At 39.9% G+C, this 14,218-nt stretch overlaps 1 protein-coding gene across 9 annotated transcripts in view; it reads left to right on the top strand.

The window, feature by feature from the left end:
- Positions 1-14,218, top strand: part of shank3a (SH3 and multiple ankyrin repeat domains 3a) — a 167,960-nt gene that overhangs the window by 66,889 nt on the left and 86,853 nt on the right. For 8 of the 9 annotated variants that reach the window (XR_015094695.1, XM_086074696.1, XM_086074694.1 and 5 more), the window contains 4 exons: positions 8,380-8,488; positions 10,653-10,804; positions 12,506-12,673; positions 14,049-14,165. Coding sequence is in view for 8 of the 9 variants with exons in the window: in XM_086074696.1 (XP_085930822.1) it covers positions 8,380-8,488; positions 10,653-10,804; positions 12,506-12,673; positions 14,049-14,165 (546 nt within the window). In the remaining variant the exon portion in view is untranslated. Of the gene's footprint in view, positions 1-6,261; positions 6,395-8,379; positions 8,489-10,652; positions 10,805-12,505; positions 12,674-14,048; positions 14,166-14,218 lie in introns of those variants that run through there. The other variant, XM_086074700.1, reaches the window with a different exon arrangement.

The following is a 14,218-nucleotide window of genomic DNA, read 5'->3' as shown; positions in this document are numbered from 1 at the left end:
ACACTCAAATCCCGAGCTCTTCTTCCCCAAATGTTTCGTCTGTCTCGCTGTATTTCGAAGGCAGCACGTCCGTACTCCTGCGCTCACATTTTGGCCGCACGCCTCGCAGTGGCGCACGTAGACATTTTTGTAATGTTTGTAAACAGACACTAGGGTACTTCAGAAATTGGCCGAAAATGAAAATGATGCCAAAACTTGGTAGAGAGGAATGAATTTGATAACTTCATAAATTTTCATGTACAGTTAATACCTTTAAAAACTAAATTTTCCACTTGCTGTCGACTGAAGATGACATTACCTGTGCTGAGGAAGTAGGTAACGACCAATCATGGCTCACCTGTTTTCTGGGTTTGATCAGCAAACTGAGCCATAATTGGTCATCTTCAGTCCACAGCAAGCTGAATTTTTTTTTTTAAAGGAATTAATTGTACATGAAAATTAATGAAGTTATCAAAGTTATTCTGGACAAAATATTAACTTTTTACTGCTGAAAACGGCTTCATGAGTCAAGTATCCCTTTAAACCTGTTGTTGCAATTGTTTCAACTCGGTCAAATGACATGTACGCGTGTGTTCACTAGTGGTGCAATTGTGCAAATGTTTTTTCCACCCTGATGTACTGTACGTGTGACATTATGGTGAAAACGAGTCTACAGTATACGAGCTGTCCTCGCCAATGAGTACTCACCCGAGCCGGCCAGCTGCGATGCACCAGAGGCGAAGCAGCCGCCCCGGTAATGAGTGTCAATATAGGCCAGCGTGAGCGTTTGACACACTTAGCGTATGTACAGCACATGTATGTGATGCATGAATGCACAGGCCCGTACTCAACTGCCCGCTGAGTAGAAACAGAACAAAGAATCAACAAATAAAATGGCTGCGAGGGAAGTAGTTAAGCTGCATTGGTTGTTGTTTCACAACAGCCACCGCCTGATATTAGTACTCGCTCATGCCTAATAACAATAGTCACAGGCATTCTTTATTCTTTATCTTCCGCAAAGAACAACTAATATAAATGCAGCCTACTGAGGGAAGGTTTCCCATGGATCCTTAAAAAAATCTCAAAATGCATTGAATCCACTGATCTAAAAATAATGCCTTTATTGGCAATAAAAGGTCCTAAATTTTTCAGAAGCCTTAAAAATGTGAAGATAAATTTTTGGATTGTAAATAGTTTCAAATCTCAAAATAAATTGATAGTCTTTCAAAAATAATGTACTTAATGACTTGTGCACAATCACGATAGTGGAACGAAAACAAGAACAAAACATTATTAAGGGCAGATGCTCAACATTTATTTACTGTAACCCCAGTCCATGTCTTTTATTTTTATTTTTATTTTTTTGCATATCACAATTATGACTTCGGGGTTTGCTATTTGTCTTCCTAAAATATTTTTCACGGGATATGTGGGCCGACCCGTTCACAGCCATCTGTGCAAAATTGTGTCACAGGGACCAAAATAAACTATCAAAGCCAGTCCTGCTCAAAAGGTGCAAGTGAAAAGTGGTTTTGGGAGGCAGCAGGCAATTTAAATGGGGAATATTATGTAAGATGGACTTCAAGAGTGTGGATACAAATAGTTGGGTCTCAGGGTACCTGCCAATCCAACCAAGGCCATGTGTGAGCTGCCAGTTTGTTAAAATGTGTTTGTGAGCAACAGGGTGATTTGGTGCCCAAGGCGAAACTTCGAAAAATTGATGAACTCGACGGATGACGGAAGGGGCTTTTCATCCGTCAATGTAATCGTCAATCCGTCAATAAATTCTGCAATCCGTCAATGACGGACGTCCCGTTTTGGTGACGGATTGACGATGACGTAACATTGACAAATGCCCACATCGAATACCAGAAACATATGTTCACAATGTGTTCACAAAGTATGTTTTAATGTTTTAATTGAGTCTCCTGACAAAACATTTTGTATTTACAGGCACTTAAGGGTCATCCGGTTGTGATTGAGTCCACCACCACCATTTAAAAAAAATAATAATCTGAACTCTTACTAGGGTAAAAATATTAAAATTAAAAAAAAGTTAGCTTTGTTAATATTAGAATTAAGAAATGAGCAAATGCAGAATAATCTCATTTTGTAACATTCTTTGCTCAAAACGAAGAAAAATCCCCAATTCACAGTAAATCCATTTACATGCATGGCAGCGGTTGTGAACCTCAATTATTTTCCACTTAAGGAGCAAATTTTGAGGTTCTGCTGTAATTGTTTCGTTACGCTGCACATTGGACGATTAATAAGTTATTTCAACACCGGAGGCTTATTGAAGTGAGTACACAGCAAAATAGTCAAGGGCTGCTAATAAAACATTGATTTGTTTCTCCAGTGTAATAAGCCCATGAACACTATTGCATGTTCAGTGATCTGCCCACCCCGATATTCACCCTGCCTTGAAGCCACAAGCTTTTATTTATTTTGCATTTTTTTAATATGGCTGCTGCTCTGGCACACGTCCACTTCCTGTTTCTGTGTTATGAGCTCAATTGACTCCCAGGTCGCTGTCGCCTTACAGCGTGATTGATGCCACACGCCGCTGTTACTGCCGTTAACTTCCTGTGTTAAGCATTAATTTCCCACTAGTGAGATCGGTCCCTTTACAAATGTGTGTTGCGTGTGTGTGTGTGTGTTTTCTAATTGTTAGGGACATAATTGTCGAACATGTTCTTATGTCAAAATTATGATGTCATCAACAACAAACATATAATGGTACTCATCATCCTAATCCACTTGAACGATGCCTGCCACAGATGCTCTCTCTCTCAGTTTAATATGGAGAACATGTAAACATAATTGATATATTTACACACATTTTACTGGAAATAAAAGACACATTTATTTTTTTAGGATGCAAAAAATGCATTTAAGATATTATTCATTTAGAATTTAAGGGGGATATCCAGCAAAGTTAAAACTATGGAGCCCATTGATGATTGATTTGATAAAACAAGGTCAAATTCGATTTTTGCTTTATGTTATGTTTTTTATTGCATTTTATTTTAATTGTTTTTATTTTATTTTATTTCTTTAATTATTTTCTTAAAGTAAAGTTTACAATAATATATTCTATGTGCGCCCACTAGTCTAGATTTTGACTGATTTTGCAAAGCCCACAGAATATTGTGTTCTATTGCTATAAAAACATGGAACCAACCAAAAGAAAGATTTGAGTCTCTTCTTTCATCAGGAAAAAAAAAGTATATTTCTATCTGTTTCTGTTTTGCAGCAGTTAGCATTAGAATAAATCTAAGTTTCATCATTATTCACAAATCTGCTTTAAATTGTGGGGAAATCAGCTTGTTTTCAACATGACCCTGGTTGATCTCTTCTACTCTGCTGACACCTGCTGGTCGTTTTTGTAATAACTACCATTTCTTCAACCATTTGGTGCAGTTGAGAGGCTGCATCAAAGCCTGCTGTATGCTCTAGCATTAAAAAAAAATCACAAAAAACAAAAACAAAAAAAAACATAAACGTATAAATACGTCTTTGGGACACTTAAACATTTAAATAGAACATATTTTTACGTTTTTGGGAGCAAATGAGTTCATATTAGCTTGTGAATGGCACATGACCAAATCCTGAAAACAGGTGAGCCTTGTCAGTCGTTAGCTGAGCCCTTATGCTGCGTTCTGTAAAGGTGGGAAATCAGATTGATCCCACTTGGGTTGTCCCAGTTCCGACCTCAAAGCGTTGGGGTGAATGTAAACAACAAAGATAGCTGATTCAGATAAATTGTTTGTTCTGGTTTAGGCAGTCAGTACAATTTTGTTATCATGTAAATTATGTTTTGCCATTCACGGTCTTGTGTTTCTATGGGGGTCGCCATTGTTGAGAGACGTAGATCAAATCGGGGTCGGGGTTTCGAATCTGAAATTGATTCTGAATCGAATCGAATTGTGAGACTGTCAAAGATTGCCACTCCTATCATGTACCAAAAAAAAAAGACATTCAGCAATTTGATCTTGCTGTGGATTTATTCATGATTGTTTAGCAACTGTTCGCATGACATTAAATGAATGACAAATGCAGTGGTGCATCAGAAGTGTTCACATGGCGCGCATGAAGACGAATGATGTCTTTCTAGTAATGCTGCTCCAGTAGCTCGCAAGTCTCTTGCTCTGCTTTGCTCACTTGCTGTGTTTGTAAGTGATGTGCAGGTGCAGCTGTAACTCACCGCCGGTGATTGCTAATGCTTTGTTTTGGCTGCTTCTCAGATGCATATGCCACACAGATTGCTGCTCGTAATGTGGTGCTTAAAAAAAATGCTGACTCGGCGTCCCTCCCCTAGCTTCTTTTAGTCATAAGCTGCATACATCATGTACTATCGTCAGTCAGCTCTGCATCTGTCTTTAGATTCCAGTTCATGCCACTCCCCTGGTTTGAATCAGATTGAGACCCTGTAAAGTGAAAGTAAAGTGGCAGTGAAAATAACGAAATAGCTAAAAGTCTTCAAAAGTTGACCCATCACAGAGAAGACTTTTGTCAACTACTTTGCCAAATTTGAACAATTTAAGAATCCAGCAAGGCTGGAATATATGTCACCAGGTCGTCGTGCCGCGTTTCCACACTGCCACAACGAGGCGCTCTGTAACGACCAAGCCAGCGTAAACCCACTGTCACACACTGGCTCTCATGTTGGACTTTTCAAAAAATTATTTGAACTCTTCCGCCTTCTCGCTGTAATGGCCGCACACTCATGGATTTTAACGAGGCACTCTATAGCCAGCAGTCTATCAAAAGTGAATTATCGGGGCTCAGGCATAGCTAGCTAGCTAACTGCTTGTCGCAATGAGGTACCGAACGAATGCTATTTTTAGACCGCAAGGTCACGTGAATTCAGCAGCTTGAACCGGAAGGTCAAAAAGAAGCTGGCTCATTGACGATCCATGCTAGAAGTGCTTGTTTTGTTCTCGTTTATCTCCGGAAAAAAACATGCCGAGTAAACACAGCTGTTATGGAACTTGCAGAAACAACTCCAGACACTACGACCGTCCACATATGAAGGATGTATTCTTTATTGGTTTCCCGAAACCAAAAACTCAAAGGGATAAATGTGAACGATGGGTGAACGTTCAAAAGACAGGTTTAAGTGAGCCTTTCGCCTTCATATGTAGTAAACATTTTGTTGGGGGCCATCATGCCATGCATCCTCCTACCGATGACAATCCTGATCCCATGCCCGGCTGGCCTGCCACCGCCGTCCCGAAGATTGTCTTCATTATTTATTTTTATTTTTGGGTGTTTAGCATTACCCTGACTGCCGGACAACAATAAGGAATGACGAGGAGAAATACTAAAATGGCATTGCCTCTGTTGATTACCGCCCGTTTTTGTGTTTTTTGTTTTGCCTTTTGTGCAGCTGTGACATGTATGAAAATGTATCTGTAAGGCCTTTTTTGCATTAAGGAAACAGGTTTATAGTAAATAATTGAAAGAATTGAGGTATAGCCAGTGTTTTTGGTTGTGCCGAATTTCCGAGTAGAATTGTGATCGCAATCAATCAATAAAAATGTACCCTCAAACAACTGTCAAAGACGGAAGACAACCAGATATGACAGACAGGGCATATGGTGGTAAAGGAAGGATAGCTTGTTGAAACTGGAGAATGTCAGTGTCAATTGCATAGGACGATGTTTTGAGGGGGAGGAAAAAAAACGTTTCCCCGTCTTTTTCAGTCCTCTACACTCAAGCCATCTCTTAGTATGTTCTTCCACGTCTATACCAGTGAATTTGGCACCAGGTATATCATTGTCGGACAGAATTAGTATAAGTGTAGTAGACATCTCGCGTCTAGCATGACTGACCCACCGAGTTTGACCCCCTCGCGAGACTCATGAAGATTAATTAAGTGTGGTGACGTATATATCTTGCGGTACCCCGTTGCACTCAAATTCTCAAACAACCCCCCAAAATCAGGTGAACTGGAAAGGTGAAAAACTGTTTAAAGCGATATCTCCAAATCTGAGCACTACATAGTACAAGGGGGAGACTAGTTGGTTGCACACGGTCCACAACCCACAAAACACTGTCAAAACTGTCATAAGCCTGTAGACCCCCCGCCTGCACTGTTGCACTCTCTCAACTTGCGAGCTGCCTTTGCATCCCATCGCCATAACAACTGCATCTGCCAACATCTGAAGATAGAAGGAGAGGGGGGGAGAGGGGCGGGCGGCCTACAGTGTATTCTCTCACTCGCGCAGAGATGGTGAGAGTAGCAGTCGGCGGCGGCGGCTCGTGGCAGCGGTGGGCGTGTGACTGGGAGGGTTTAGGGGGTTACAGGCGTGTAGAGGCAGGCAGCCGGGACTCGGCGTGAAGACAAACGCAGCCTGCGTGAAGTGGAATTAAGGAGAGGAAGTGCGTGCAATATATGATGCTGCACAAGGTGAGCGCCTTATCGACTCGCATTCATCGTAAGTGCGAGTGTGTGTGAGAGTGTGCGCGTGGCTGTGTGCGAGTGTGTTATGTAATGGATGCAGCTGCAAGCAAGGGTCGTTGTGAAAGTTCAGTTCATTATAAAAATGAGTTTTTGTTAGGAAATGGCAGCACTGTTGTGTAGCGGTTAGAAGGATTGACTAGTAGTGGTTTGCACATCTGCCTCACAGTCAGAAGATCTGGGTTTGAATCTCTATCGGAGCTGTGTGGAGTTTGTTGGCTTTTCTCATGAATGAATTCATGAAAACATGAATGTTAGGCTCTTGAACGATTCTAAATTGTACATCCATATAAATGAGGCTGTAATTGGTTATTCATCTTCCAGTCTACGGTTCCCTCGCCCCAAAGTCAGCCCTAACTCACACACCCATCTCAAAAGTAAAGGGTTTCGAAGTAGGGTTTGTATTAAGGTAACGGGTATAATTTCAAAGTAGGGTTACTATTTATAATAGTGGCAGTGGTAGGGTTTTAGTTAGGCTACCATCAAAATGTGTGATCTCAGGGTTCAAAGAAGGGTTTCCGTGTAGGCTTTCCATCTAGTGTTAGGGTTTGAAACTAGGGTTAGGGTATATGGTTAGTGTTTCAAATTAGGTTTTCAAACATTAAGTATGGTTTCAAATAAAGGTTTCCAACTAGGTTTTGGTTTTTCAAACTAGTATGCATAAGGTGTATAAGGTTTAGGACTCGGGCTTCAAATTAGAGTCTCATTTGAAACATGGGGGTTTCAAACTAGGGTAGGGTTTCAAATTGGGATTTCAGACTTGGGTTAAGGCCGGACACCAAGCAAAGCGACCTAGCATGACTAAACTGGACATTTGTGAAAAACACAAACACACATACCAACCAGGAAGCAAAGTTTTGAAGCGCCAAGTCTTTTTTTTATGGTGTATTTATTTATTTATTTATTTTTTAAAGTTTCTCAAATTGGTGCATGGGACATAAAAACGTATTACTAGGCGGCTGTTTTGCAATTCTGCTCGAATATTAATTGACAAGCCATGGGAAAGGCTACCAAAAAGAGTAAGCTATCAAATGCTGATGATCTCACGTTTGATACCTGAAACCAAAGAGAACAAAGGAAATGTATCGTAATTTGTGTGTGCGTGTAATAGTAAACAGCCGCTTCACTGACAAATTTCCCAAGACGACGATACAGTTCATGATGATCTTGATAATCAAAAATTCTTGTTTCATACAGTTAACGCCATTTGGAAAGCTTCCTTTGTGAGTTTGCATCTATAATGAATGTCAAAACAAAGTGGATTTGCTTGTATTTGTTGATGAACTCTTCATGCTCGCTGATTTGAATGCCTTTTGCGACATCCATCCTTCCATTTTCTATAGTGCTTGTCCTCATTACAGTAAGCGGAAGTCCGTCCCAGCTGACTATGAGGCGAGAGGAGAGGCAGGGATACACCCCGGACTGGTCACCAGCCAATCACAGGGCACACATGAACGAAGAACTCACATGGAATGCCTATGGCCCATTTAGAGTCTTCTGTGTACCTATCATGCATGTTTCTTTTCAAATGTGAAAGGAAGCCGGTGTAGAACCCGGAGGCAGCAACAACAACTAGCATACTGTGCTGCCCATTTTTCAACATTACAAGTGTAAATAAAACTTTAGCACCATGTTAACTCCCCTGGACCTTTTTTCCTCCCGTTGTCTTGGTGGCAAGCTTATCTACGACCGCACGCTCCATTTGTTTGATATGATGACAGAAGAGACATAAAACCTTCACGCGCCGGCAAAGAGCAGCGCAGCGAATTAAGCTTTCATCTCGCCGTTGCATTATTAAACGGCGTCAGCCCCACGAGTCTGCTGTGGGCCAATCACAGCTGTCTCTTTCTGCCCCTCCTCACACACACACACACACACACACGCACGCACACACACACACGACCCTTTCTCACTCCCTTGTCTCCCTCCATTAGGCCAACCTGAAGAAGTTCATGGAGTATGTGCAGCAGAGGAGTGTTGAAAAGGTCTCCCGGTTTCTGGAAAAAGGACTGGACCCCAATTTCCACGATCCCGACACAGGAGGTGAGGAAGTTGGAAGGGAAAGTCACTAATGTACACGTACTGTCTTCATTTTGTGTCATTTTCTTTTATACGGCAGTACGTCAGCGCACAGGGTGTGAAACTCATTTTCATCGCAATTTTGTCTTTCTTGTGTGAAATAAATGCTTGTATTATCTGTAAAAAATGTTTTCTTAAAAAGCTGTATTTTGAAAGAAAAAAATCAATATCACATTTATTATTATTGGACAGTCTACAAACAAAAACCCATTCACCTAAATCAAAATAAGGAAAGACCGATAGAAACTAGAACTATATGCCTTACCATGCACTTATCAAAACAGTTTGCAAGTGTCTAAGAGCATCTTCCTAAACCTGAGGAGTAATCTACGTGGTCAGAGATGTCGATCATTCAATTTTGCAAACGACACCTTGAGTAAAGCCGGCTGTCTCTCTTTGCTAATCTCCTCATGTTTATTCTGAATGTTTATCCATACCTGACAGAAATTTGCATGCTTGCTGACCTGTAAGCCTCCAATCAGAAACGGGAGAATACATTGAATACATTACAATACACAATCACAGGGCACCTTTGTATTATTTTGTCTCACTATAGTACAGTTTAGTTATATTTAACTTTTAAGTCAATACGTTTGCATTTAATCTACCAAGAACTGTTTGTTTACATTTATCTACGTACAGTTTTTATTCAATGTTTATGTACAAGATATTTTTATTGAATCATTACATATTTTGACTATCCTATATTTAAAATAATTGTTAATGCTCTAACTGTGCCTAATGTTACAATGACTTACATTATTTAATGTGCTTCCGGAAATAAAACCTTTGTCTCGTTTTTGGAAGTTTTTTAATACTCAACTGAACTCAATTCACAACAAGCTGCAGTTTGGCAGATAGTGAACAATTCTTCAAAATGTGGCTTCAAGCTGTTTAATGCCACTCCCAGTTGAAGTTCACTGTCAAACCAAATATTAAACAAAAGAATGAAACTTTTTTTTCTAAATGTAATACATTCGCAAAACTTTGCCTTCAAGTACGCTAGCTTAATGCTAACGCATAATGGGAAATTGAACAAATGAATGGCATTTCAATATATTTCAATGTGGTTAGATCCTTAATGTGAATATATGACTGGATAGCCAAGGGATAGGCAAGTTCGGTCCTAGAGAGCCGCAGTACTGCATGTTTTCAGTGTCTCCTGCCACCAACCCAGGTGTTTCAAATCATCAGCTCAAAATTACGTTCTGCAGGAGCCTCTCAGCTGCGTTCGAGAAGGGAGACATCAAAAACATAAAGGACTGCGGCTCTCGAGGACCGAACTTGCCTACCCCTGGAATAGCCGATAGCGAGCAAGCCGTTGAAGTGACAGGGCGGCCATTTTGATCCTCCCATCTCGCGAGCAGACTACTGTATAAACTATACGGTATGCGTACAGATTAGACATACACAGCTCGTAGGCAGTTAATATAGGGCCGGGGGCCAGGATGGGGGGGTTTGTGGCGAGGTGGTCACTATTTTTTAATAAGTGAAAAAAACACAAAAAAACAAGTGAATGGTATGTGCTGCTTTGAAGACCCCCTTTTTCTTTTATATCTCAGTTCCTTAGATCCCACTATTAGATTTTTGTTTAATTGCAGTTATAATTCTGTAATAAAAAATATATATGCACGTTTCCTCCTGTCAACATCATTAAGCATATAATTTATACAAGTATTTAAGGCAAGTTGTAAAATGTCTGAAGTCCTCTTGTTTATGTTTAACAAATTTAAAACATCATAAATCCTGCTGTTTCTACTAAGTACTGCCTCAAATGTTCTCCAATTTCTATACTGTAAATGTATAGGATCGTATGCCGAGAAACGTTTCTTGGGAGGAGCAATATGGCGGCCTCGCGGCTTCAAGAGTCCTGGCCTATCGGCTATCCAGTCATATATTCAGATCAGTGGGTTATATGATATGCTATAGGTGTGTATTAACTGACTAACATGGTCACAGACTAACTTAAATTTGTATCTTAAGGCACCACTGAACTTTGGTGTAAAAAGTTTTGACAACTACAAGATTTTACTGTAAAGACCTTTTTTTTTTACTAGTTGTCCTCTGAGGTATCGAGTGACATAAATGCTGTAGTTATTTTTATGTGCGTCCTTGTGCTTGCTTGTAGAATGCCCTCTGACGCTGGCGGTGCAGCTGGAGGGATGCACGGAACTCATCAAGGTGCTGAAGAGCGGCGGCGCACATCTGGACTTCAGAACGAAAGACGGCATCACCTCCCTGCACAAGGCGGTTCGCAGCAAGAACCACACGGCGCTCATTGTGAGTGACGCGCACACAACACAGTGTTTCTTTGAGAAAAACACTTGAAATACCCGCTATAGAGTTTATAGCAATCATTAAAAACAAAAAACAAAAAACAAAAAAAATCGTTTTTATTGAATACCGGGAGAAAAGTAAAACACATAAACAAAACGAGCACGTGAGTTGAAAGTGTGTTTCTCCACCATTTGTGTTCAAATAACCATTGTTTAAAGGCTTCTCAAACTGCAAATATCGATGCTAACATTTAGCATGTCATAGGCATGGCATTTTCCATTATATGTTAGCATTTAAGCTAGCGGCTTGTTCTTAAGGTGTTTGGTTGTTTTAAATACACAACATGTATCTTTGTTTTATTGTTTTATATGTTAAGTTTGGTAGTAAACTTCAGCTAGGAGTGGCAGTAAACAGCTTGAAGCCTCTTTTTTGAACAACTATTCACTATTTGCCAAAGTGCTGCTACAGCGCCCGTATCTCCAGTTTTGGCTCTGAAGTCAAAGCCAAAACAATTTACTGAATGATGGTTCTTATCTTAAAATGTGTTTGAATCAGTTAAAGTGTGTTTGAATCAGTAGAAGGCGTACAACTATCCGTTTAAAAAATATTATTTATATGGTCTTGCTATAGTGAGTGGGTCTGGAACGTATCCCTCACCTCATGAGCTCTCAGTGTAATGGCCAGCAGAAAAGGTGACTCATCTCTTTCATTCACTTCTCCACAACAATAGGCTCGCCGGGCCAATTTGGCAGAACAGACTTTTGCGAACGGGCAATTTCCTTCACTGGAGTGTGCTTGAGCAATTTTGCTCCGTATGAAGCTTAGCGCGTCATCTCTTAATGATGTGACATTTACTGACAGCTCACGTATGGCGTCCGTCTACTCTGACTCAGATAATTTTCATGACTCATGTCATTGATTTCCACAACTTTTTTAATAGGTTATTTACTCCCGTTTGTTAGTTTGCGCATGGGATATGGACAAAAGCTTTTGTCCCTGTTTTTTTTCTATTGTGGTGTTTTCATGGATGATAGCCCTTAAAAAATAATTTAACAATGGCATGGAAGAAATATGAATAGTAATCAGAAGAGCAAAAGCAATTTGTAGCCCTTCAAAATATCCAGAACGTACTTACACCTGAATTACATAATTAAAGTATTTAGATTTGTCGATGTTCACAAAAGTGGGAAAGCAATGCTGTTATTATAGGATATAAGAGGATGAAAGATTTTGTACAAGTAACAAAAAATCGAGTATCTATACATTAACATGAAAATACTAATATTGCAATGTATACAGTACAGTTTTGATACACAAGCAAATCATTGCTGCTATGTGGAAAACACGTATGTTCTTTTTTTTTTGTTACTTTTTTTTTGTTTTTGCAATGTCTGCATTCAGTTTCATCCCCAAAACATATATATATATTTTTTAAATGACTTCATTTGACATTATTGACACACCAGCACAAAATACAGATATTGTGTGATTCATTGTACCATTATCTGATATAATACAGTATCGCAGCTGTATTAAATATCAATACTATAGTGCCATTTACCGCACAGTCAGTCACGATACAGCATTCTCCTTATTTCAAGCCTGTGTCCAGCCACACTACATTGAAAGCTTTAACAAAACGAAAGATATTGTTGCTTTTAAGCTTCTGCAAGAAATCCTTTCTTTTTCCTCCTTACCCTTTAGACGCTGTTAGACTTGGGCGCATCTCCTGACTACAAGGACAGTCGGGGGCTAACTCCCCTCTACCACAGCTCTATGGTGGGGGGAGACCCTTACTGCTGCGAGCTGCTGCTGCATGACCATGCGCAGGTCGGCTGCATGGACGAGAACGGCTGGCAGGAGATACACCAGGTGACAAACGTTCGAGCAGAACGTTATTGTTACTTATCGTCTGTTCAGAAATGTGATTATGGAGCTTCTGGGTGATCTAGAGGCTAACTTGGAGCCAATCACAAGAAGGAGTCATGCTGTATCACCTATGACAAAACTCCTTTTAACTCGGCATTGCTTTCTGTCTAGGTCATTTCTGTATACAGTATACATTGAAACAGATTGCAACCTGTTTGTTAAATACAGTGGCTCACAGTTATAAGCCTGCAGTACATTTTTATACAAATATTACAGTGTACATGTACAAGTTTACTGATTAGTATTTTCTAAATTAGATTTTTTTTTTTTAATCACAGTAATTGACTTTTAGATTCGTGTCGGGATTAATCGGTATAGAATCAAATCAAGACCTATTAAAAAGTGATACAGATCGAATCACAAGGTACTAGGCAATTCACACCCGTACCGGCTAGTAACGTCTACAAGCGATGACGGCATTTTCTCGCTCCTCTGATCATTGACCAATCAAAGACATTCACGGCAAAATAACGCTCGCAGGAGGGTTGCCGGTTACGGCAAAAAAAAAAAAAAAACATTTTTCAACAATACACTTGCCTGCGATGTACAAAGCATGATGCCACAAAATGGCTGCTACGCTGAATTATTTTCCCCTCTACGACACGAGGACCACCACACGAGAAAATAATGGACTTTCTTGACTCTTGCAAATTGCCACTGACTTCTGAAGGTTTGTGTTTTCTTTGTATTTGCTAAGTAAATGTGCTTTATGTGCTTTAAGCAGTTATGTTACAATTAGACCTTGCAGGGTAAACACTACCTGACCTGTTTTTATTTCCATTTCATTCCATTAAAAAAAATGAAAAAAAGGTGGCTTAAATATTTTGCTGCATTAAAAGTGCTATTATTTCGAAGCATCAATCACAAATCTATTCAGTAATTATTACCAATATCGTCAAAAATATCATCACCGCAAATATCACCATCCCCTAATTCCTACGCACTCAGGAAATATAAATCAAACAAAACATGGCTTTTAGAAGGTTGCTGGTTTCCCCAAAATTTTTGAAACAATAGATTTTTGTTCTGTAACTCAGTAATTTGTTTGTTTGTCTCTTCCACTGACACTTCCAATTCCATCACTTCAAACGTAATTTTCACTTGCAGTGCTCTCTTAAATTTTCAGTTTTTTAAATCACAAGACACAGTCAGGTCCCAGTCACTTTTACACCTATTGCCAATTGTGCTGAAATCTGTTAACGTCAATGAACATAAAAATTAGTGCCCACTATTTGGGATCTTGGTAAATCAGGCCCAGATTGGCTATTTTGTCCGGCCACTTTGTAAAGCAGATTTTGATTGATTCCTGTACTTGCAGTCATGTCGCTATGGCCATGTGCAGCACCTGGAACACCTTCTGTTTTACGGAGCGGACATGAGCGCCCAAAACGCTTCCGGGAACACGGCCCTACATGTGTGCGCACTCTACAACCAGGTACCACTTTTCCCTATCTGTCACCATACAGCGCATTATACCATAAAGTGCTC

Source organism: Leptonotus elevatus, chromosome 4 (genome assembly GCF_054856555.1).
Source record: "Leptonotus elevatus isolate MCC_2025b chromosome 4, RoL_Lele_1.0, whole genome shotgun sequence".
Classification (NCBI taxonomy): domain Eukaryota; kingdom Metazoa; phylum Chordata; class Actinopteri; order Syngnathiformes; family Syngnathidae; genus Leptonotus; species Leptonotus elevatus.
Note: the sequence above shows the minus strand (reverse complement) of the source record. Positions and strands in the feature narration are given on the sequence as shown.